General features: G+C 26.8%; 8 protein-coding genes across 8 annotated transcripts; 3 read left to right on the forward strand and 5 right to left on the reverse strand.

Moving 5' to 3' along the window:
- Window positions 1-2428: 2428 nt before the first annotated feature.
- Window positions 2429-2632, forward strand: Phum_PHUM202230 (uncharacterized protein; the record flags this gene model as incomplete). Its single annotated transcript, XM_002425413.1, has 1 exon — window positions 2429-2632. One exon carries the CDS (start codon window positions 2429-2431, stop codon window positions 2630-2632), a length of 204 nt encoding a protein of 67 aa, XP_002425458.1.
- A 6431-nt stretch (window positions 2633-9063) lies between these two features.
- On the reverse strand, window positions 9064-9490 carry Phum_PHUM202240 (uncharacterized protein; the record flags this gene model as incomplete). Its single annotated transcript, XM_002425414.1, has 2 exons — window positions 9064-9291; window positions 9437-9490. The coding sequence occupies 2 exons, from the start codon at window positions 9488-9490 to the stop codon at window positions 9064-9066; spliced, it is 282 nt and encodes a 93-aa protein (XP_002425459.1).
- A 1670-nt stretch (window positions 9491-11160) lies between these two features.
- Phum_PHUM202250 (60S ribosomal protein L12, putative) lies at window positions 11161-12098 on the reverse strand (the record flags this gene model as incomplete). The annotated part of the gene is made up of 4 exons (XM_002425415.1): window positions 11161-11247; window positions 11353-11652; window positions 11739-11812; window positions 12062-12098. 4 exons carry the CDS (start codon window positions 12096-12098, stop codon window positions 11161-11163), a joined length of 498 nt encoding a protein of 165 aa, XP_002425460.1.
- Window positions 12099-12458: 360 nt separating this feature from the next.
- Phum_PHUM202260 (uncharacterized protein) lies at window positions 12459-13648 on the forward strand (the record flags this gene model as incomplete). The annotated part of the gene is made up of 5 exons (XM_002425416.1): window positions 12459-12511; window positions 12592-12888; window positions 12966-13188; window positions 13279-13437; window positions 13529-13648. 5 exons carry the CDS (start codon window positions 12459-12461, stop codon window positions 13646-13648), a joined length of 852 nt encoding a protein of 283 aa, XP_002425461.1.
- A 195-nt stretch (window positions 13649-13843) lies between these two features.
- Phum_PHUM202270 (ankyrin repeat domain-containing protein, putative) lies at window positions 13844-16948 on the reverse strand (the record flags this gene model as incomplete). The annotated part of the gene is made up of 8 exons (XM_002425417.1): window positions 13844-14295; window positions 14367-14663; window positions 15211-15288; window positions 15602-15789; window positions 15965-16023; window positions 16375-16500; window positions 16584-16736; window positions 16877-16948. 8 exons carry the CDS (start codon window positions 16946-16948, stop codon window positions 13844-13846), a joined length of 1425 nt encoding a protein of 474 aa, XP_002425462.1.
- A 255-nt stretch (window positions 16949-17203) lies between these two features.
- Window positions 17204-17849, forward strand: Phum_PHUM202280 (uncharacterized protein; the record flags this gene model as incomplete). The annotated part of the gene is made up of 2 exons (XM_002425418.1): window positions 17204-17565; window positions 17777-17849. 2 exons carry the CDS (start codon window positions 17204-17206, stop codon window positions 17847-17849), a joined length of 435 nt encoding a protein of 144 aa, XP_002425463.1.
- Window positions 17850-18882: 1033 nt separating this feature from the next.
- On the reverse strand, window positions 18883-20405 carry Phum_PHUM202290 (Receptor expression-enhancing protein, putative; the record flags this gene model as incomplete). Its single annotated transcript, XM_002425419.1, has 4 exons — window positions 18883-18917; window positions 19002-19149; window positions 19732-19964; window positions 20276-20405. The coding sequence occupies 4 exons, from the start codon at window positions 20403-20405 to the stop codon at window positions 18883-18885; spliced, it is 546 nt and encodes a 181-aa protein (XP_002425464.1).
- A 318-nt stretch (window positions 20406-20723) lies between these two features.
- Phum_PHUM202300 (Bis, putative) lies at window positions 20724-21354 on the reverse strand (the record flags this gene model as incomplete). Its single annotated transcript, XM_002425420.1, has 3 exons — window positions 20724-20933; window positions 21053-21168; window positions 21246-21354. The coding sequence occupies 3 exons, from the start codon at window positions 21352-21354 to the stop codon at window positions 20724-20726; spliced, it is 435 nt and encodes a 144-aa protein (XP_002425465.1).
- Between the last annotated feature and the right edge of the window lie 3359 nt (window positions 21355-24713).

The following is a 24713-nucleotide window of genomic DNA, read 5'->3' on the forward strand; positions in this document are numbered from 1 at the left end:
CTGTGGGCTTTACCCCCACCATTTGAAACCACCGTAAAACATGAATATGAAATAATGTTTTCTCTCTCTCTCTCTCTCTCTCTCTCTCTCTCTCTCTCTCTCTCTCTCCTCACGTAAGCTCTCTTAAATTTGTAAATATAATTATTATCATCATCATCATCGCCCCACCGAATTCTCGGGCTGTTGTACTCATCGTCATGGAATTTTTCAAAACCTGAAAATAATTTTAAAAAGAAAAGAGCATCGTAATATCATATTCACCATCTAGTCAGAAATTTGTAGAATTAATTTTCTTATTATCGGAAAAGTGTCATCGCCACTAACCAAACGAACGCTTTTAGCGCTTTTCGGCAATAAAATATAAATGAAAGACGAAGAATTGGAGGAAATCGTTAGCTAGAGCATGAAAAAGAGAAAAAGGTCGGAAAAACCGGGAGGGAAAAAAAAACGGGAACGTGTTCGTATATATATATACATAAATTTGTAAATTTTTTCGTTAGGTTGTCACACGGATCGAACGCCAGAACGCATCGAACGTCGTCGCGCGCGAAATCCAAAAGTTTTTCTATTTTATTTTTTATGTTTCGTTTTCAGCAGTTATTATCACAAAAAAAAATGAGGTAGTGGCAGGGGAGTAGTGGGGGCCGGGAGTTAGTGGCGTGCTCCTGTAATCCAGCTACTTGGAGGCCGGGTGCAGCAGATGACTCTGATCGTGTAATTCGGATCCTACTTGTTGCTCATTGTTTTAAAACGGTCGGCGGGAGCACCTCGGGGTCCCACCTAGTGTTTTCGTCGGCCAACAGGGTAATTAGAGATCATTTTTCTCATTCAAGAATCATAACATATAATTTGTCGGTAGGATAGGATATTATTTGTAGGTAGTCCCTTAGGGCACCAAGGAACCATAAAACATACTGGCAAAAACAGTGAAAAAAAAAAAAATCCTTACCAATGAATATGGATAAATCAAGAACTCCTGCTATATCCTTTATTAATGAAGACAAAATCTGCGTAGGCAAAAAAAAAAACCTGGACATTTAGAGGATTTGTTACTTTAGGAAAAAGAACAATGAACGACGGGAAAAATACTATTATAACATATTTTGCCATATTTTTAGTGTGAAATTCTATTTTAATTTTAATTTGAAGGTAGAAATAGCTCGGGGGGTCTTCGTGCGGGACGCTGGCCATTAGGGGTACGCCCTTTCGTTGGGGAACCGAAACTGGTAGGATGACTGGTAGGATGGGGGGAACCTCCGCGTGCCAGCCGGGAACGAACGGCTCCGCCAGTAGCTCTCGGTAGGCATGGGGAAGTTTCTCCAAATTAATTTAAACAGGTGCAGGGGGCTCAGGACCTTTTGCTAAACTTGATAGGGACGTGGAGCATCGAAGTCGCGATGATCTTGGAGCCTTACGTCTTTCCGTCAGGGGGAGGGGGTCGTCGCGCCGGTACTCGGTTCGCATCCGAGGTCGGCGTGGCCGCGATACTATTCTCGAGCTCGGTCAAAACGCCGAGGCCTCGAGAGCTGTCCCGGGGAGAGGGTTTCGTTCTGGTGGGATGGGGAGACACGGTAATGGCGTCGGTTTACGCGTCGAGCGCAAGCGGCCGAAATACTGGTGGACGGACGAGATAGGGTCGGTTCGGGGATAGGAAACGGGAACTCCTCCGCCGTGGAGGACATTACAAAGAAATCGTGACCAACGCAATTTTGCGTTTTTACTCGATGGTAAGTAGGTAGAACGCGGATGAAACAACAGAAAATTTTTATAAACTTTTTACATTTGTCTTTACTAATTGTTATTATTTTTTTTTTCTTTCATTTAGGAAAGGACCAGTAAAGACGAGCCGGTACATTCAGTAGTGACAGTATCAGACAGCGAAACAAGATGATGTCTACCTTTTGGAGAGGAGAGGAGAGGTGCAAAACAACTTGACAAAAACGTTTCTGTTATATTTTCAAATAATTTAAATAATGGCTACAATTTCGTTTTGGAAAAAAGTACGAAAAAGCGAGAAGGCAAGAAGGGGAATGAGGAAGGAACGGAGGGAGGGAAAGGCGAGAAAGAGGAATAATTAGAAAAAATCAGGTTCGGTTGTTTGTCGTCATAGAAGGGACCTCGTTTTAAACCTGTAATTAAATTTTGAGTGATGATTGAACGTTTGATTTATATTTGGCCACATTTATATTATATACATATATATGTATAAAATATATGTATGTATATTTTTCTTAATCGTGACACATAAACTACTAAATTTGCCACAAACGATTATTAAGTTTTCCGTTTTTTTTTTTTCAAATTTATAATGATGATAATAATAATAATAATAATATTTGTATTTATTCTCTGTATTACAATATATGTATTTATTCTCTCAAATATATTATTTAAAAAAAAAATAAAATTTGTTTTTTTTTTTCCCATCATGCATGTTTGGTTATATCATTCATTTATTCCCATAAAAGAAAAACTTAAAAGAACAGAATTTTTATACAAATTGGGTTATGCAACTGGCAATACGCAAAACCCGACAAATTGCATAACTCAAAAAAGTAAGGCGAACAGAAAAAATCGAAAAAATTCAAAAATCCTTAAAAATTGTGGTTATGCAACTGGCAATACGCGATAATACGACAAATTGCATAACTCAAAAAAGTAAGGCGGACGAAAAAATATCAAGAAAAATGAGTGAAAAATTGGCTTCGAGTATCAGTAAAACATAATATTTAGGAGGTCTCAATTTTTCGATAGTTTCGCTTCGCTTCAACGCCTTGCATTTAGAGTATATGCAATTTTCAGTACAATTTTTAACCAATGGCGTGCTTTGTATACATAACGAGAAATTAATGGCGCTCGCCATTCTTACTCGTGATTGGTCAGAAAAAAAATCACATATTTTTCATGTTTAACTTATGTATTAATAGGAATAAAATTTAAATTATGAAATAACTATGTTTTAAAGCAAAATTGTGTATATGTATATATTAAATGTGACCAAGGATGGAGAAACGAATTTAAAATAAAAAAAAATAATAATAATAAGGATAATAAATAAATTTTATTTAATTTTTATTTATTTATTTATTTATTATTATTATTATTATGTAAAAATATTTATTCGTGGCCGTATTATAAAAGCATGTTCGGTTGTTCATCTCGTTGTGTGTTATGTTCGGTTCGTTCTTTATATTATAAGTCGCAAATTAATACTAAAATTAATTTACAGTTTATTTCTTGTGACGTGTTAAATGCTCAGCATAGACTTTTTCACAAAATAAAAGTAAAGGTTATTTTAACTCGCGAACAAACACTTAGAAACTATCACTAAACCAAAACTAAAATTAAAGAAACGGATAAGAATTCAATATAACAAACAAGTATCGAAAGAACGCGTGCAAAGCTGTGAAGCTTCCCTTTATAACCTCAATTTTTCATTAGTCAATTGTTTCGAATGTCCAACAATCTAAACGAGCAAATACTTGCAAATAAAACAAAAGAAAGAGTTTCTAGAAGCTTCGCTTCTAAAGAAGAACAATTTGAGTTCATCATTAGTCTTTTGTTTATAAAAAAATTGAAAAATGTGAACATTGAGTGCGGGATCATAACAATATATATATATTTACAAGGCCAAAACTGTATTCTATTACTGGAACAGCTAATGTGCCAATGGAGTTTAACTTATTTCTTCCATTCAGTTCCGACTGTAATATGAGCCTCAATCTTTTAAAATATTCTTTCTTTAATCGAGGTTTAATTTCCTTGTTGGCTACCCCAAAATTTTCTTCAATCCCCAGATATTTGTATGTTGATCCAGGGTCCAGTTCTTCAATAAGTTCTTCTTCGGAGTCTTCTATATTTTCCTTCCGTTTTAACTTTCCACTGACAATATTAACTCTGGCACATTTTTCCAAACCAAATTTCAAGTTGATGTCAGAGGAAAAAGTTTGAACCGTCCTTAGCATTTTATTTAACTCCTCTTCATTTTTTGCATAAATTTTTAAGTCATCCATATACAGCATATGGGTGATTTTCCTGCCTCCCGGTACCAACTCATATCCTTCAGTCGCAGGAGTATAACTCCCATTTAGCCTCAACCTCAACCCTTCTCTCAAAGCTGGAATCATCAGATCGGAACTCGTAAAGGTGAGAGCAGATTCCCCTCTGGCATAGGCTGTTGCAGAGATCTGCTCCACCCAATTGGGATACTCCCCTCAACCATGTGAGAGGCATTCCTGAGGTATCACTTTCAGTCCTGCCTCCCATAATTACACATGTACATATACATACATAATATAATACAGTATTCATGTTAGAGGGAATTCATATTCAGATAAATGAGAAACATTTGATCTTTCTGCGACTATCCTACGATAATCCCAACAGTGAAAATTTCTTTCGTCTAATTGAAGATATTTTGTGCAAAGGTTTAATTCTTTGTTCCAATCAGGTTTGGGTAAATTGTCCAATATCCATATTCTATGATGCCAACTACCATAGGATTTTGGATTTACTCTCAGGCACTGTTCTGTCAATTGTAAATCTTTTTCCAATAGTTTTTGATAACTTTCCAAATCCTCGTCGTTTTTAAACGACAAAAATATTTCTCTTCTATAATTCCATAATGTTATTATATCCGGATTTCCTGTTATTAAATTACCAGTGAGATTTAAACCTTCTTCGAAGAACGTTTTTCTGAATGAATTTTTTAATGAATATTTGATTCATTATTTTTTAAATTCTATTGCCTTTTTCTGTTTCTCTTGCCTTGCGATGTCTTTTTCTTCTTCTGTCGTTCTTATTTTGACTCTCCCGTGCATTTTGTAATTTCTTTAAAAACAAATTTTACGATTTTTTTTTGAAATTAATACAGGAAAAATAACTCTCAATGGGAAATAGTAAAAATAATAGTAATATATGTAAACAACCATAGACATCAATTTAAACTTAATTATATCGATGGTAAATAAAGTGTCATTAGAAAAATGTATTTCACTTTTACGTGGAACTTATAAAAATATGGAAGCTTTTAACGTAGCCAATACATGAATATTCAGTACCAAAATTTAAAAGCAATATATATATATATATATATATATATATATATATATATATATATTGCTTTTAAATTTTTATTGTTAATATATTTTTTTATTGGTACTGAATGTTATGGAAGGAACAAAGTAATAACATACCAAAAGTTCATGTTTGTACATAAACGTAAACGTACTCAAAAAAATGGACAAACTATCTCTTAGTAAAATGCGAAATTACTTACTGGCCAACACAATAATTTACATAAAACAAATTATTTAACGAAAATATTCATGTATTGGCTACGTTAAAAGCTTCCATATTTTTATAAGTTCCATGTTAAAGTGAAATACATTTTTCTAATGACACTTTATTTACCATCGGTATAATTAAGTTTAAATTGATGTCTATGGTTGTTTACATATATTACTATTATTTTTACTATTTCCCATTGTGAGTTATTTTTCCTGTAATAATTTCAAAAAAAAATCGTAAAGTTTGTTTTTAAAGAAATTACAAAATGCACGGGAGAGTCAAAATAAGAACGACAGAAGAAGAAAAAGACATCGCAAGGCAAGAGAAACAGAAAAAGGCAATAGAATTTAAAAAATAATGAATCAAATATTCATTAAAAAATTCATTCAGAAAAACGTTCTTCACAAATTCACGACGAAGAAGGTTTAAATCTCACTGGTAATTTAATAACAGGAAATCCGGATATAATAACATTATGGAATTATAGAAGAGAAATATTTTTGTCGTTTAAAAACGACGAGGATTTGGAAAGTTATCAAAAACTATTGGAAAAAGATTTACAATTGACAGAACAGGGGAGTATCCCAATTGGGTGGAGCAGATCTCTGCAACAGCCTATGCCAGAGGGGAATCTGCTCTCACCTTTACGAGTTCCGATCTGATGATTCCAGCTTTGAGAGAAGGGTTGAGGTTGAGACTGAAATGGGAGTTATACTCCTGCGACTGAAGGATATGAGTTGGTACCGGGAGGCAGGAAAATCACCCATATGCTGTGTATGGATGACTTAAAAATTTATGCAAAAAATGAAGAGGAGTTAAATAAAATGCTAAGGACGGTTCAAACTTTTTCCTCTGACATCAACTTGAAATTTGGTTTGGAAAAATGTGCCAGAGTTAATATTGTCAGTGGAAAGTTAAAACGGAAGGAAAATATAGAAGACTCCGAAGAAGAACTTATTGAAGAACTGGACCCTGGATCAACATACAAATATCTGGGGATTGAAGAAAATTTTGGGGTAGCCAACAAGGAAATTAAACCTCGATTAAAGAAAGAATATTTTAAAAGATTGAGGCTCATATTACAGTCGGAACTGAATGGAAGAAATAAGTTAAACTCCATTGGCACATTAGCTGTTCCAGTAATAGAATACAGTTTTGGCCTTGTAAATATATATATATTGTTATGATCCCGCACTCAATGTTCACATTTTTCAATTTTTTTATAAACAAAAGACTAATGATGAACTCAAATTGTTCTTCTTTAGAAGCGAAGCTTCTAGAAACTCTTTCTTTTGTTTTATTTGCAAGTATTTGCTCGTTTAGATTGTTGGACATTCGAAACAATTGACTAATGAAAAATTGAGGTTATAAAGGGAAGCTTCACAGCTTTGCACGCGTTCTTTCGATACTTGTTTGTTATATTGAATTCTTATCCGTTTCTTTAATTTTAGTTTTGGTTTAGTGATAGTTTCTAAGTGTTTGTTCGCGAGTTAAAATAACCTTTACTTTTATTTTGTGAAAAAGTCTATGCTGAGCATTTAACACGTCACAAGAAATAAACTGTAAATTAATTTTAGTATTAATTTGCGACTTATAATATAAAGAACGAACCGAACATAACACACAACGAGATGAACAACCGAACATGCTTTTATAATACGGCCACGAATAAATATTTTTACATAATAATAATAATAATAAATAAATAAATAAATAAAAATTAAATAAAATTTATTTATTATCCTTATTATTATTATTTTTTTTTATTTTAAATTCGTTTCTCCATCCTTGGTCACATTTAATATATACATATACACAATTTTGCTTTAAAACATAGTTATTTCATAATTTAAATTTTATTCCTATTAATACATAAGTTAAACATGAAAAATATGTGATTTTTTTTCTGACCAATCACGAGTAAGAATGGCGAGCGCCATTAATTTCTCGTTATGTATACAAAGCACGCCATTGGTTAAAAATTGTACTGAAAATTGCATATACTCTAAATGCAAGGCGTTGAAGGGAAGCGAAACTATCGAAAAATTGAGACCTCCTAAATATTATGTTTTACTGATACTTGAAGCCAATTTTTCACTCATTTTTCTTGATATTTTTTCGTCCGCCTTACTTTTTTGAGTTATGCAATTTGTCGTATTATCGCGTATTGCCAGTTGCATAACCACAATTTTTAAGGATTTTTGAATTTTTTCGATTTTTTCTGTTCGCCTTACTTTTTTGAGTTATGCAATTTGTCGGGTTTTGCGTATTGCCAGTTGCATAACCCAATTTGTATAAAAATTTCTTCTAAGTTTTTATTTTATGGGAATAAATGAATGATATAACCATACATGCATGATGGAAAAAAAAAAAAAAACAAATTTTATTTTTTTTTTAAATAATATATTTGAGAGAATAAATACATATATTGTAATACAGAGAATAAATACAAATATTATTATTATTATTATTATCATCATTATAAATTTGAAAAAAAAAAAACGGAAAACTTAATAATCGTTTGTGGCAAATTTAGTAGTTTATGTGTCACGATTAAGAAAAATATACATACATATATTTTATACATATATATGTATATAATATAAATGTGGCCAAATATAAATCAAACGTTCAATCATCACTCAAAATTTAATTACAGGTTTAAAACGAGGTTTCTTCTATGACGACAAACAACCGAACCTGATTTTTTCTAATTATTCCTCTTTCTCGCCTTTTCCTCCCTCCCTCCTCTTCTTGCCTTCCCGCTTTTTCGTACATTTTTCCAAAACGAAATCGTAGCCCTTATTTAAATTATTTGAAAATATAACAGAAATGTTTTTGTCAAGTTGTTTTGCACCTCTCCTCTCCTCTCCAAAAGGTAGACATCATCTTGTTTCGCTGTCTGATACTGTCACTACTGAATGTACCGGCTCGTCTTTACTGGTCCTTTCCTAAATGAAAGAAAAAAAAAAATAATAACAATTAGTAAAGACAAATGTAAAAAGTTTATAAAAATTTTCTGTTGTTTCATCCGCGTTCTACCTACTTACCATCGAGTAAAAACGCACGTATTTTTTCTCTCTCTCTCTCTCATTTTCACCTTTTCTCCACTCATCAATCTTGCAAAAAAGAAATCGTGAATTTAAATATTATCGTTCTAACCCTAAAAGGAAACTTTTTTATTTGGAATATTTCGGACGAGAAAAACTACAAAAAAAAAAACGTTTCGGATGATATCGTCGCGTTAAAATCATCGTACAATTAGCAGACGATGTCTTAAAAAAATTTTTCTACGCGAGAAAATGTGTGTGAGTGAGTGCGTGCGTGAAACACATAAAGACCGTTCGAACAAATTCGCTTCCTCGTTGTAAACTCTTTTTTTTTTCCAGCAGAATTTCTTCTCCTTCTTCTTTTTCCACCCTCTTTTTATGACCAAAGTTTACCATCGTTTCCGAGTAATTTTTACACCGGTCTGATTGTTTTGCTCTTGTTGGAAAATGTTTTGCCAATCGATTGTTAACTTGTAACTCTTCAGAGAGAGAGAGAGAGAGATAGAGAGAGAAAGATGTCCAGAGGTCATTTATTTTCTTTTATAAAGAGAAGGTGGTTACAAAAAAAAAAAAATCCGTTTATCTTCTTGGCGTTGGCCACAAGCTCTCCATTTTTTCGCCACCCGTAGGATCGGTAGCTCTCGCTTCCAGTTTCCGAACAGCAGCCAAGACTACAGGCATCCCATTCTTTATCGTTTTGGCGCAACTCCCTTTTAAGTTCGCGCTACCCCGAGTGACAGTGAGAATACAGCGCGCTGCGTTCTCCGCCGCCTCGAGGTTGTTCCCCTTGCCCAGGGGAGCCATGTCTCCAGCCCGAATATGGGGGAGGCGAAATCGCCTCCTCGGCAGCAGCCTCTTTTTCTCTTTGCCCAGCCGACTGCAGAAGAAGCAACGCCTCCTCCTCTCCCTTTTCTCTTATCCATCTTAGGACGCCCCCTAGTCCTCGAGGACACTAATATTCCTCTTAAGTTTTCCCCCAGCCGATTCAAGTCACCCTTAGCATTCTCTGTCAAAATTTTAGGATTACCAAGCGACATCATCAAATTCATTAAGTAAAAAAAAAAAAAAACTCATTAAATCTTTGTCTGTTATCCTACATTTAATGCCATTTCATTTTCAAATGCTACTTTTTTAGTATCTATGAACGCCATTTTTTTTTTACTTATTTTCCTGCATACATTAATAAAAAAGAGGCACACCCACCGTTAAATACGGTTTAAAATAAGAAAAAAAGTATGTAAAAAACAAAACACAATTATTAATCAATTTAATGCTGGTTTAATAACTCCCCATTAAAATATTGAGTTGGCCAATAAGTAACTACGGATTTTACCAACAGATAGTTAGTTCATGTTTTCGAGACTTTTACGTTTTTGCACAGACATGAACTTTTGATATCTCATTATTTGGTTCCTTCTGTAACATTCAGTACCAAAATTTCATTCAACTCTTAAATTTTACGCAAGCCAATAAAAAGTTGTGGGCCGTGTAGGGGGGATGAAGAACCTTTATAGAACGGCATGAGAGATGAAAAGTGGGTTGTCAATGATGACTTTTTGAAGAAAAGATCCTGGTCTATGCAAGGGAAACAGGTACCAACAACTTCTAAGGCTTTTCGTAGGATTACAAAGGCATAGTCAACTTCGAGCTGCCACGAAATCAGACAACAAATTCAGAGGTTTACATTGGACAATAGACTAATTTAAATAATACCATCTAAGAAAAACGACCGGAGCTAGCCAATAGAAAAGGAATTGTTTTTCACCACGATAATGCAAGTCCTCACACATCTTTAGCCACTGGACAAAAACTACTGGAGCTAGGCTGGAATGTTTTGCCTTCACCCTCCTTATAGTCCCGACCTAACTCGAAGTGAGAATCATTTTTTCCGATCACTAAAAAATTTTTCGAACGGACAAAAATTCCAAAACGACAATGAAGTCAAAACTGCATTGGAGCAGTTTTTTGCTCCTAAAAATAAAGAGTTTTATGAAACATGGGAAAATGATACTACCCGAAAAATGGCAAAAGGTCATTGATAATAATGAACATAATATAATAGATAAAAATAATTTGACATAATTAATAAATCGTTTTTTGTTTTCTTAAAAAAATTCGTAATTACCTTTATGCCAACCCAATATTTAATTAAACTCTTGTAAGGTATCTTTACATCAACAAGTTTCGATTACGTTTGGTAAATTCTTATAAAAGCAATTTCCTTGTTTCCTTGAAACATTCGAACTCTGCCACCAGAAACTTTTTTTAACTTATATACTTTCCCATAGGTTAGAAAAATATTTGAAAAAATGATAAGGATAATATTTTTGTAATATTAATAAACTTTTCAGTGATAAAAAAAATTTATTTTATTTGTTGAATAATACCTGAAAACAAAAAGAAAATTTTTTTTTTTTTTTAAACATCAACTTAAAATCAAATCAAAAAATAACTAAAAATGAATTATAATTAATGGAATGATTTTTTATTGAGGTTATCTCCTCACAGCAAATAATAATTCCCCAAATGCTTTATAATCAAATTTTCCTTTTTGAAAAATTTCATAAGCATTGTATTGGGTGGATGGGATGCTAACCCCTACCTAAGCAAATTGTTGAGATTTGCAAATTAAAAAAAAAAAAATTTTTTTCTCTTTGCCATTAAAAATAATTACAATGTTATTAACAATATTTATTTAAACACTCGGCAAAATAATTTAATCATAGTTTTTTTTTTTTATTAAACAATAAAAAAAAAAAAAATCTCATTTAATATGTTTAATCTATTGCCATCTCAACAATTTACTTTAAGACTCACCAGTTCATTCGTCAGGAATTTCAATTTCGCCACCATTTATTTGATCAATGACATCATGTGGAGGTCTTCCTTCGACTGTGCAACCAACAGACTAAGGAAAAATAAAAAAATAAAATCTCGATAATTGAAATAAAAATTTTAAACAATAGTTAAATAAAAAAAAACTTGAAAGAATATTTTTTTTTTTTGAAATTACCTGACAAGTTCCTAAAATTTCTTTTACCGTTCCTTCTAATTTCCTTGACATTGATCTAGGCCTCATGGTTTTAGCTATTTGAACTATTTCATCAAATGATAAATTACCATTATGTTTAATGTTCTTAACTTTTTTCCTATCTCTTGGTGGTTCTTTAAGGGCTTTGATGATGAGAGAAGCTGCAGATGGTACAACACTAATTGTGGCTTGCCTATTTTGAATTGTCAAACAAACTGTAATCTTTAAACCTTTCCAGTCAGCTGTAGCTTTAGCAATGTCATCTCCTACTTTTTTAGGGGACTACACAGAAAAAAGAACATAAAGTTATTATTCCGTTTACTGCTTACTTTGCGTAAAACTATAAAAAAAGATAAAAAAAAACTTACCAAACCGAGGGGACCAATTTTAGGAGCCAAAGATGATGTAGCACCAACTTCTCCTCCAACACATTTTAAATATACTGAAAACAACGTTACACATGTTTAGTGTTTGAATAACATTAATTAAAATTTTAATAAGGTAACAACATTCTACATTAAATTTCAAAAATTATATAACATTGTAAATAATTTAAATATGTATCATTAATAAAGATACGTATAAATCATTTAATAAAATTTAATAATATGTATTAACCATCTCAGCAGGGCGAGTGTATTGCAAGCTGATTTATAAAATTAATGAAACTTATATTTGTAATAAGTCTTACCAGTTTTGACTTCAGTCGGATCAAATTTTGGAGGCATTTTATTGTGTTTTTATATGTACACTAATTAATGTGAAGAAATAACTAAGATGGATGTGGATTATTTCCACAATCCTTTCCACAATTGCAGATACACACGTACACGAAGAAATCTGCGGTATCAGTACTGCCAACAAAATCTTCTATACACAATAAATTGTCAATTTACTCTATGATATTAGTCGAAACTAATATTAATAGTTTCATTATAGTATGAAACAAAGTAGTAATTTATTTTTTGGGTATTGATTATTTTAAAACAATTAGGTTTGCTCAAAGAAATAGTAATACTAAGTATAATTCTTATTTTTTTTTCCGTTTAAATTTATTATGTACTGAAAAAAAATAGATAAAAAAAGCAATGGATGAATCAACCGATATAGTTAGACTGCCAGTAAATTCAGAACAACACAGGTTATTATTTACTTAATAAAATAAATCTTCTTCTCTTGATTTATTATAATGAAAAAATTAAATTTTCCTTTTTTCTTTAGGTTTAATTCATGGGAAGTAAAATATACCAAAAGTCACATATTAAGTTCGCAGTGTACGCAAAATGGAACTTGTAAACCTGGAACGACCGGCAATGATGAGCTTTGCTTGTTTTGTATGTACACTCACAAGTTAGATTTACCTCATCTTCCGGACATGGTTTTTCCTTGTAATAAATTACAATTGACTCACGATTCAGGATGTAAAATTGAATTTAACGCATTGGATTCATTATCAAGAGTTAGTAATGGTAAAATGGTTGTCAAAATAGCTTCCTCTGCATCTTGGAAAGAATCAAGGTCTTTAATAAAATTATAACAATAATAATTCAAAATTAATCATTTAATGATTAAAAATGTGAAAATTATTTTATCAGGTCGGAAACGGGACACACTGAATCAGTTATAAAACCTTTCGACTGGACATTCAGTACAGATTATCAGGGTACGCTTTTAGGCGATTGGAAAATAGAGCCGACAAATGTAAAAATCGATTTAAATAAATTAATGCAAAAGGAAAAAATATTATTTTACAATGACTTAACATTATTTGAAGATGAACTTCATGATAATGGAACTGCACTACTATCAGTTAAAATTGTAAATAACAAAATTTATTTTTTATTAACAATCATGTTCATTCGAAAACACACATAAAAAAAAAACATTTTTTTAAAAATTTAATTACAGAGAGTTATGCCAACTTGTTTTTTTATACTATTAAGATTCTTTTTAAGGGTAGATAATGTACTTATTAAAATAAATGATACAAGATTATATCATGAATTTGAAAACAATTACATAATTAGAGAATACACTGCAAGGGAAGCCAAAATAGATGAACTTAAGGTAATTATTATTAATTTAAAAATGAAAAAAACTTACCCATTGATTACTTTGTTTCCGGAAATTTCTTTATCGTTAATATATATCCTTTTAGGTTCCATCTACTTTACTATTGGATCCAAATGAAATTTGTAGGCATTTACCTCTTATTAAAGAATCAAATCATAAACTTTTGATTCCTGATTGTGAAATGAAACCATCAGTAGAAGAATAAAAAAAAAAAAAAAAAAAAATATGTAAAAGTATTTGTTTGTAAAATTTGCACAATTTTTTTTTTTGTAATTTCTCATTATTGTGTACTTTATATATAATTGTCATTATTTATTTATTATAAATAATATTGAAAAAGAAATTTATTTTGTACAAAAATTATACTTACATTTATTTATTTATTTTTTTCTCTCCCTTTTTAATAAAATGATAAAATGGTAGAAATTATTTTTAGAGAAGATTGTATTTCCGTAACCGGTGACAATTTTACAATAAGTTCTTTCAAATTGTCTAAATTTTTATTTACATCCCTATTTATCCTTTTATAATCCCAATGAGGATAAACATTCAAATCCGTAAAATTATCATTATCGTGAGATGAATTTTCCTTAAACTTTTTATAACTTTTATAAATGTCTCTTAATCTGTAAATGTATAAATATGATCGTATCATTTCCAAACATAGTTGAAATCCCAATTCTCCATATTCTTCTTTTATTATTATCATCATTATTTTTTTATTAAAAAGACTAAAATCCTCGACGTGATTTTCATTTTCGTAATATTTTAATATTCTTAATATTTCTTCGTCGTTTGTCATTTCTCCTGGTGTCACATCCAAATCGTTGACGTCATCTAATAAAACCGATCCTAAAAACAAAAAAAATTTAATTATTTTTCGAAAAAAGATTAAATTGAAAAAAAAAAAAAAAATGACGAACCGAATCGTTCAAGTAATTGATGACATATTTCAGGTTTGTTTTCTTTCACGGCGCACATGATCGGTGTTAAACCTTCTGGACCTTTCGCTCTGACGTCAACAGATTTTTGATTTTCATTCAAAGGAATAAAATTAATAATTTCATGGACGCAATTTGAATTTCCTAATCGACAAGCGATATGAAGAGCCGTCCAACCATTACGATCAATCGCATTCAAATCCAATTCGGGAAAAGTTAATAAACTTTTTATTTCCTCAACGTTATTTATTTCGCATGCCAAATGAAGAAAAGTTTTACCTAAATTTAATATTATTGCACTTAAAATAATAATAATATTAATGATAATTTATCAAAAATAATAACCTTTTCGTTTTAAATTTATATTTTTATATTTTTTTAATCTTTCGATTATTTTTGAACTCGATTTTAATTTTTTTATATTTTTATACTTTGATTTAGAATTTTCCGGATTGGAATTTTTCGACGACAAATATTCCAACAACTCGTGCTGAAAACAAAAAAAAATTTATTAAAAATTATGGAAGTGGGGGGGAGGGGGAAAGGAAAGAATTTTTTTTTCTAATCAATAATACCATCGCCGTGAGTTTGATTGGACATAAAAATCCTGTTAAGCAATTTATCAAATGCGTGCACAAAAGAAGACGAAGCCAAGAAGGTTTCAAACATTGAATCCATTCGATAATAATTAAATATTCATTTTCGTTTTTTAAATTTTGTAAAGCTGAAAAACATTTCATTTTTTTTTTTTTTTTATAAATTCATATCCAATTCTATCAGGCAATAATAAGTTTTAGTTTTTTTTTTTTTTTTAAAAATGAATTACCGTCATAAAAATTAATTGCTAATTCTTTGGCAAATTCGTTTGATTTTATACCTAAATATGGATAAATTAATTCTTGATCTCTATCGCAGAATCTTATATTTTCAGCTAATAAATTAACTAATTTCTAAAAAAGAAAAAAATTTATTAAATTATTAAGAAATCACAAGATTTTGAGTCGAACATCACACAAAAAAATTTCTTCGACATTTTTTAATTAAATACCTGAATGACATCAAATAGTGTAAAATATTTTTCTTTTAATTTAAAACCATGAATAAAAATTTTTAATATTTTAGAAACGTTTTTATTTATAAAACCTGTAAAAAAAATTTTTTTTTAATTAGTTTATATAATAATATTTATAAACGAAATTATAATTTTTCAAACTTACCTAAATTTTCATCTTCTGGCCACAACATATGAGAAATCAATGACCTCCTTTTTTTTTTAGAATTATAAAATTTGTGTTCTTCAGATGATAACCAATAACTGAATTCAGTTTCGAAGACATTATAAGTAAAATTTAAAGCAATCAAACATTTATTAAATTTATCACTCCAGTCAAGATCTTCAAAATATCTGTCAATTGATTACAGATGACAATGACACATGTAATTTTATTAAATAAAGTATATAAAACAACTTTCATTTTAAAAATAATATTGATTCAAATCGATAAATACAATACATAATAAATACTTTTGTAAATAAGTTTCATTTCAAATCTTTTAAAATGTTAATATCGATAAATTACCTTTTTTTTGCAATCGATTTCGATTTGGTCGTCAAATTTATTACTTCACCATGTAAATCCTCAGAATGATTTTCCAAAGTATCATTACACATTTTTAAATTTAAATTATCATAATCTGTAACAAATAATTATATACATAATTTTATTTTTTAATAAGAAAAGTATTATTTCTTAGTACTATGATTAAAGTGAGTCGAAAAAAAATTTTTCAGATTCATAAAACAAAATTTATGGATAAAAAAAACTTACTTTTTAAACAATCCATCAAAGTATTTAAAATGAATACAAAGAGGCCATTTTTTTCTGTATTTTTTTCATTTAACTAAAACGAAGATAATTGAAATAGCTTAAAATAAATTAAGTAATAAATTCGGAGACCTTTTTTTTTTGCTATTGTAATCGATTCTTACCATAATGTAAGGTTTTGATAAAATTAACTTATAATAATCAAACATAGCATTTGTAGGAGGATTAAAAAGTACAAGTTTAAAAAACAATTCTTCAAGTAAGCTGATGTCACCATCTGAATCGGCTTTCTAAAAAGTAAATACAAATACAAAATATTCACATTTATAAATACAATACGATTTAAAGAATTGCAATTTACAATTAGCTTTACCATCAAATAATTCATGAATTCCTTCATAATTAACAATGTTGGAAATTTTTTATTAGATAGATCATTAATAACAGTCAAAAGAGATTTATTCCAAAGATCTGAACCTAATTCACAAAAAGCTGTTTTCACTGACTGTTCTGTTGGTCGAAACTCCTGAAAATAATAAAGAGTAATCAGTTTTAAATAAATCATAAAATAATTGATAACAATTACAAAAAAAATTTAAAATTTACAGAATTTGTAAATATATGTTTATGTAAGTTATTAAATTTAAAAAAATGCTGAAATTCTACATCACAATATTTAAAAAGAACTTTATTAACAATTGGAACAATATCTTCCCAAGAAGATACGACGTTACACATTTTAATTGATTAGTTTTTAATACGTTGTCTTATAAAGAAAACATTTGAACACTAAAGCATTAAAAATTTATCTTTCAAAACAGGTTAAATATTTTTTTTTTCAATTTCATAGCAAATTTATGTGAAAATAAAAAAATTAACTCACGCACTTGAAAAAAGCCCGGGAATAAAACTGAAAATATTAATTTCGTACTTATCGGTTCGTTCGATATTTACTTCGATATCGTTCGATATATTTATATCGAACAATTAAATATGGCATTCTCTTTTAAAAATTTAACTATAGCTAATGCGGTTGGGTTAGTGTCTTGTTACGGAATATTTTATTTTCATCAAAGAAAACTTACTGAATCAATTAAAAATTCACAAATTTACAAGGAAGCAATTGAAATTGCTCGTAATCACAAAGGTGCTTTACATGTATTAGGAGATCCCATAGAAGATTATAAAGTCACATTAAATAGATCTTTTTTTTTTAATGGATCAGTTGAATTAGAAGTAGACCTTAAGGGTTCAAAAAGTTTTGGTAAAGCTTTTATTCAAGCAGTAGGAGAAAATGAATCTTCATTAAAATTAGACTCAATATATTTACAACAAGGAAACGATAAATCTAAATTGTTAGTTTTAAGGGAAACATCTAGGAAAAATAATGATGATTCTGAAAAAAAATAATTTTTAAAAATAACTTATTATTGAAGTATTATAGATAATTAATTTAAGAATATAGAAATTAATTTTTGTAAATTTCTCTATTTAATGACTCCTCTTAAACTAACCTCCAAAGACCTCAATATGTTTTATTCGAACAAAAAATATTTTAATGAACAGGATTCGACATGAGAAAACAATACAAAACAATTGTAATATTAACAATATAAGTGTATATAATAAAGCCAAATAATACCTAAATTTACTTATTATTTTTTGAGCACACAAAAATGATCAATGATAAAGAAATTGAAATTAAGTATTTATGCCCCTTCATAATACATCTATTAAAGCACTTAATCCTATTTCAATCATTATACATTTGAAACTTACAAATTAACTTTAAATGACTAAAAATCATAAAGTCATAAATTCAACATTTACATTGAGGTAATAATTTAAATTATTTTACAATCAAAACAATAATTTTAATACTAATTACAGAACAAGTATTGATATTTTTTTTTAAAACTAACAAATTGCATAGAAAATTTATTCTCAATAAAAGACGATAAAAAATTTTATAAATCCATTATTAACTTGATACTTAAATAATTAAAAATTTATTTATATCTATTGGGTTTTTTAATTAATTGAAAAACAATTTATTAGATTAATTAATTTCAATAAGTTTTAGCCTAATTACGAGTGACATAAATTTAATTTTCATAAAAAGTACTTGTGTAGCCTAAAAATCGATTTTGTTTTTGTTTTGCGAGTACAGCATTTTTTTTTTTTCCTTACAATACAATTTTTTAACAAATTTACAATAAAAATAAAACAAAAATTATATTAATAATAGCATTAATACCCTTTAGTGTATTGATTTAATGGCAATAATAATAATAATAATAATAATAATAATTAGCACATTTAATGGCCACTTCATTAAAAAATAATTTTTTTCATTAAAAATAATTTATAGTAACTTATTGATAGTAGGATATATATTTAACATTCTCTTTATATTAAAAAAATAATTAATATTTAAATTGTCTTTTTTCCTTTTTTCTTTTTTTTTACATATGTAAATGTTGTAAATATTTTATATATTTTAAAAAAAAATGAATTCTCGTCTTTTTATGTAAACCATTAAAAAATTGTACATAATATTTTATTAATTGGAATAACATTAAATGATACAAATAACAAATGGGAAATATTATTAAAAAAAATAAATTTATAATAATCTACAACCATTTTAATCAGTGTGTGATTGATTTACTTTAATCCCCTTTAACAGATGCGGCAATTTTAGTCGCTAAAATATATAAGTAAAAAAAAAGAATTAAAAATGATAAAAAAGTTTTAATTGTATTAATTTTATTTATTGATAAAATTTTACCTTTAGATATTCCTTTGTTAGCAAGGTCACCCAACACACTATCAACTGATGACTGATGCTTTAAAAAATATGGACGAATATAGTTATTATATAAGAAAATTGAACCATTGAGTGGAAGTGGTAAAAAGCACCACAACAAGAAAAAGCACTAAAATAAAGAATTAAAAAAATTTTTTTATTAAATAAATACATTCTTTTTTTTTTAAATCTAAAAAAGAGGAAAACATTCAAATTAAAATTATTATGACATTTCAATTTAAAAATAATGAAAAAAAAAAAAATTATTGTTAATTTTTTTTAAACACAATTTTAAAAAAATGAAAAAATTGTTATATAAATTATTAATAGAGAGATTTTTTTCTTTTTCGAAGAGGTGGAATTTGTATGTATATATAATTATATTTAAAAAGTAAATCTTGATAAACTTAAAAATTTGCAGATTTTTTTTTTTTTAAATATCCTTGAATTAACAAGCGTTGTATAATTATTGAGCCATTATGCTCTAGGGGAGCCATACACCAAATCACAATCAGGGTCTATAAAAAGGACAAATTAATAATAATATTAATTATTATTTTAAATTTAGTTGATTTTTCATAAACTTTATCAAAGTTATTTCATTCGCACATTTTGTCGGCACACGAGACTCAACTCTGATAATAACTCGAGCACACGAGAACATATAAATACATTTAAGGAAGATGAACAATATGAAAGAGAGAATATTTACCTTTAAAAGCCAATAAACAGGTATCCAGTTACAAATAACATTGGAAAAATATTCTGCAATTGAAAAAGTTGAAAAAACGACCCAATAAGTTAACCATTTAGTATCATCATCTTTTTGAGGCGATTCAACAGCTTTCATTGAACAATATGCTGGGTAACCAAATCCTATCAAGTTGCATAACAGCTGTGGTCCATAACCGAAAACTAAATAAAACGCAATAAATGCGACCAAACCTGAAATAAATCAAAATTATATTATTAATTAAATTACAAATAAATTTTTTTACTCCATATTTTTTTTTTTTTTTCGATAACTCAACATAAAAAAACAGGAACCAAATCAACACGTTGCCAAAATCAAATGAAAAAAATTTAAAAAAAAAAAATACATATTTTTATAAAATATTGTTTTTTTTGTTTTTTAATTTTAAATTATAAATTTATTGACATTTATTTGTTTAATAGTTTAAATTTTTTGCAAAAAAAATTTTTTCTTAAAAAAAAAGGTTAGTGATTTTTTTTTTTTTTTTTTTTTTTGTACGTACCAACAAATATATTAAATCTTTTCATGTTCGTTTTTTCTTCAACCATTTGAAAATATTTTGTCCACGGATGTTTTTCATCGTATAATGATTTTTCAATTGCATCTCTAACAGAACTTATTCGAGACGACATTTTAATTTAATTATTGAATTTAGAATTTGGATTTTACACGCCTCTCTTCAACCGTTGGCAGTTAGTACAAGTCATTCATGCCAAGCAAACATAAATCAAGTCATAGAGTAAATAACTTGTTTGATGTAATAGAGTCTCATTATTTTTTATTTTTTTAAAATAAATTTCAAATAGTTATTAGTATTATGCAATGAAAATAAAATATATATAAATTTTCAAATTGTTTGTTTGTTAAATAAAAAATATAATAACAATATAACAGTTTATAAAAAAAAAAAAAAAAAACAGTAGTAAGAATAATAAATAAATTAAGTATTATTAGAATTCATATTTATTATAGTCTTTTTTCAAAAATTCCTCACAATCTTTGAGAAGTTCTTCAAAATCCTTAAAGTGACAAAGTTTACTTGCTTCATTTAATATTCCCCATTTATAAGCTTGATGTTCCGAAGAAAGAGTTACAGGTGTGTTTTTGTAAAGGTCTGCTAACCAATATACTACTGTTTTACGAGTTCCATTTGCTGTATACTAAAAAAGATGAGTTTTTTTTTTTTAATAATTAAAACAAAATATTAATTATTTATGTATCATTTTAAAACACTGTTTTAAAAAAAAAAAAATTACTTTATATTTAGATATAATACTACCCTTAGAGTCCTTTGAAAATTCTTATAAATTTTAAGATCATCTTTTTCAAATCCGGCTTCCTCTTTTGTCTCTCTTAATGCAGCTTCCATCTCACTCTCTCCAGGTTCGACATGTCCTAATGAAATCAATCATGAAGAACTCGATTGAATTTATAAAAATAAAAAAGATAATTTTTTTGTTGATTTGATTTACCTTTTGGAGGTGTCCAATGATGAGTTCCATAAGATGCTTGCAGTAGCAAATATTCAAAATTATCACTTATTTTTCTAAATATAATAAAACCGGCAGCTTTTTTTTCCATATTTTTTTTTTTTTTTTATTTTCTTTGTACAATCAAAAATTTACAATTATCGAAATTATCATTAGTTTAAATTTACAAAAGAGAACAAAATTCTATTTACATCCGCAACGAGGCGCTGATGTCAACCTAACTGTTGTCATGTAAACCGCATTCACATAAAAATAAAACAATTATTGATGATTTTTAAAAATTTTAAAAATAAATAAATAAATATAATAAAATAAATAAATTTAAAAAAAAAAAAATTACTATTATTAACGTAAGGAAATAAAATTATTAATCGAATAATTATAATTAATAAACTTTTCGCTTTATTAATTGAAAAATTTTTTTTGTCACTTACAAATGAATATTTAAAACTAACTAATTTTTATTTTAATCATAATAATAAAAAAAAAAAAAAAACTTTTTTTTGAACAAATTATCATCATTATTTATATTATTATTAATTTTTCTATAAAACTGTTGATATATATTTCTTACAAAAAAATTTTTTTCAACTTTAATTATATATTATTTTATTAAACTGTCAATAAAAAAAAAAAAACTATGCTAATAAAATAATTATTATTAATAAAAATAAAAAATTTAATGAAAACATGGTCATCAACAACAACAAAAAAATGTAAACAAATAAAAATATAAACAATACATTTTGTAATAATAATAATAATAATAATTTTAAAAGTAAACAAATCTTATTTTAAAAAAAATATAAATAAATAATTTAAATTTTCAACCGTTTTATTGATTATTAAATAATAATAATTATTTTTTCATATAACCAGAGCTTCAGAACTTGTTCTCGAACATTTTTTTATTTAAACAATAAATTATTTAAACAATTTAATTAGAAACAAAAAAAAATTATAACGGCCTCATAGATATAAACAAAAAAAAAAAAAAATTTGTTATATAATTAATTTTTTTTTTTTTTTTTAAATCATTCCATTATTTACACTTTGATATTTACTATTGCTATCTACACCATTATTATTATTATTATTAATATTATTATTATTGTTTGTTTCCTAATTTTTTTTTTACCTTTCGAATAATTTAAAAACGTAATAATAATAATTTAAATATTATTTGTTTTTAATAAATAAATAAAACAATATAAATAAAAACGAAACAATATATATAACCCCATCGAAATAAATAAATAAATAAATAATTAATAATTTTTTTCTCACGAATAAATAAATAAATAAAATCGTTTAAAAAACATTCGATCTCTATAACATGATTCATAAATTCATCTAATGCAACGCGACTATAATAATAAATAAAAATTATATAATTAACAACTTTTTTTTTTTTTTTTTTTTGGAATAAATATATATATATTGAAAATAACCGAAAACGTATATATGTGCATATATGCACTTTTAAGCATACATACATACATAAAAAAAAAATCTATGTTAGTGCCTACGACGACGACGACGTAAATAAACCTTAAATAAATTAAAATTTTTTTTTTTTTTAATAAATATATATTATTATATCGCATTAATTAAATAAGGCGTATTATATTTTTTTGAATGCATATTATTTGTTTTTATTTAAACATTTGTATTTGCAATTCATTAATTTTGTTTAAATAAATAAATAAATCCAATTATTATTATTATTTTTGTAAAAATAAATTCAACAAAATTAAAATAAATAAATAAATAATCTAATGTTGAACTTTTGTTTGTTTTAAGCATATGCACTGGGAAACCGGAAATGGTTTGTTTTTTTTTTAGGCACAATTTTTTTTGTTGATTATTTGAAAAAAAAAAAAATGAGATGTTAAGTGCAATATCGAATCAGTGCATTTTTTTTTCTCTCTTTTTCTAATTTGTTTATTTTTTTTTTTACAACAAAAATTCATACAAATACTAATAATAATAATAATAATAATTAACTATAGGATGGATATTATCCTTACTGTTATTTTATTTAATTATATACGATATTGTTGTTATGAAAACTTTTTTTTTTTTTTTTTTTATTTCCAATTTGTTTATATTTATATATATTATTTATACATAATTTTATTTTTAATCAAAAAAAAAAAGTACCTACAAATAACAACAACAATTACATTTTTTTTTATTTTTATGCAATTTATTTAAAAGCTATTTTTTTACTTTTTTAATTAATGTAAATATATACGGATTATTACTTAAATCGACTTATTAATTATTGATTTTTAATAATAAAAAAATAAATAAATAGAAAATAAATATCGTGAAAACAAACTCATAAAACCATTTTTTTCAATCGAAAATAAAATTAATAATAATAATATTAGTAGTATTTGATGACCAAATGAAAAAATTAAATTAATTAATTAAATTTGCTAAATAATGACATCGGCAATTATTTATTTATTTATTTATTCTTTATAATAATTTCCTCGATTTATAAAAAAAAAAAAAAAATAAATAAATTTTTATTATTTCTTTTATTTGAACACAACTATTAGCAAAGCTAAAGAATATGTATATATATAAATCAATTGCTTGCTTATTAATTTTAGAATTTTTTATTTATTAAATTTATTATTATTACATTCAATAAATTCATTAAAATAAAAAAAAAAACTAAGTTTTTATGATATTTTTTTTAATTACCCGAAATATTTAGAATCCTTAATAATTTAAAATTAAAAATTATTTAAAAAAGAAAAAAAAACAACTATTATACTTGCTGTTACATTGATCCCAATTTAAATAAAAGAAAAAAACTTACTGATTGTTTCGTCATTTCAAATCAATTTAAACAAAAATTATGTAAATAATAATAATAATAATTATTTTTCAATTAACTAAAAGTTTGTTTATTAAAATTTTCAATAACTTAATAAATAAATAAAAAAACCGTTAAGAATTAAAATTTTCATTAATTCATTTCCACCATTTTACATATAGAAACAAGATGCCAACATAAATACAATAATACGTAACAAAAACAAAACTCACGCATGCGCGCGATCATAGAGTAAATAATTTAATTTTTTCAATTACAAATTTAATAGTGAAAATTATATATAAATAAAATAACCGAAAAAAAAATTTTTTTAAAAACAAAATTATACAATAATAATCAATGATAATAATAATTATAATTTGTTTATTTAATAATTTTTTAAATTAATTATTTCAACTTTGAAAGCAGAAAGAAGAAGGAAAACGTTTTTTTTTTAATTTTTAAAAAATTTTTTTAATAATGAGAATAAAATTTTAACAATTTTCATATATATATATATATAAATATATATATAACTATACTAATTTTTTAAGTATAACCATTTTTAAATATAATTAATCAATCTAAAAATATTTATGTATATATATATATATATA

Source organism: Pediculus humanus, genomic scaffold (genome assembly GCF_000006295.1).
Source record: "Pediculus humanus corporis 1103172107551 genomic scaffold, whole genome shotgun sequence".
NCBI lineage: Eukaryota > Metazoa > Arthropoda > Insecta > Psocodea > Pediculidae > Pediculus > Pediculus humanus.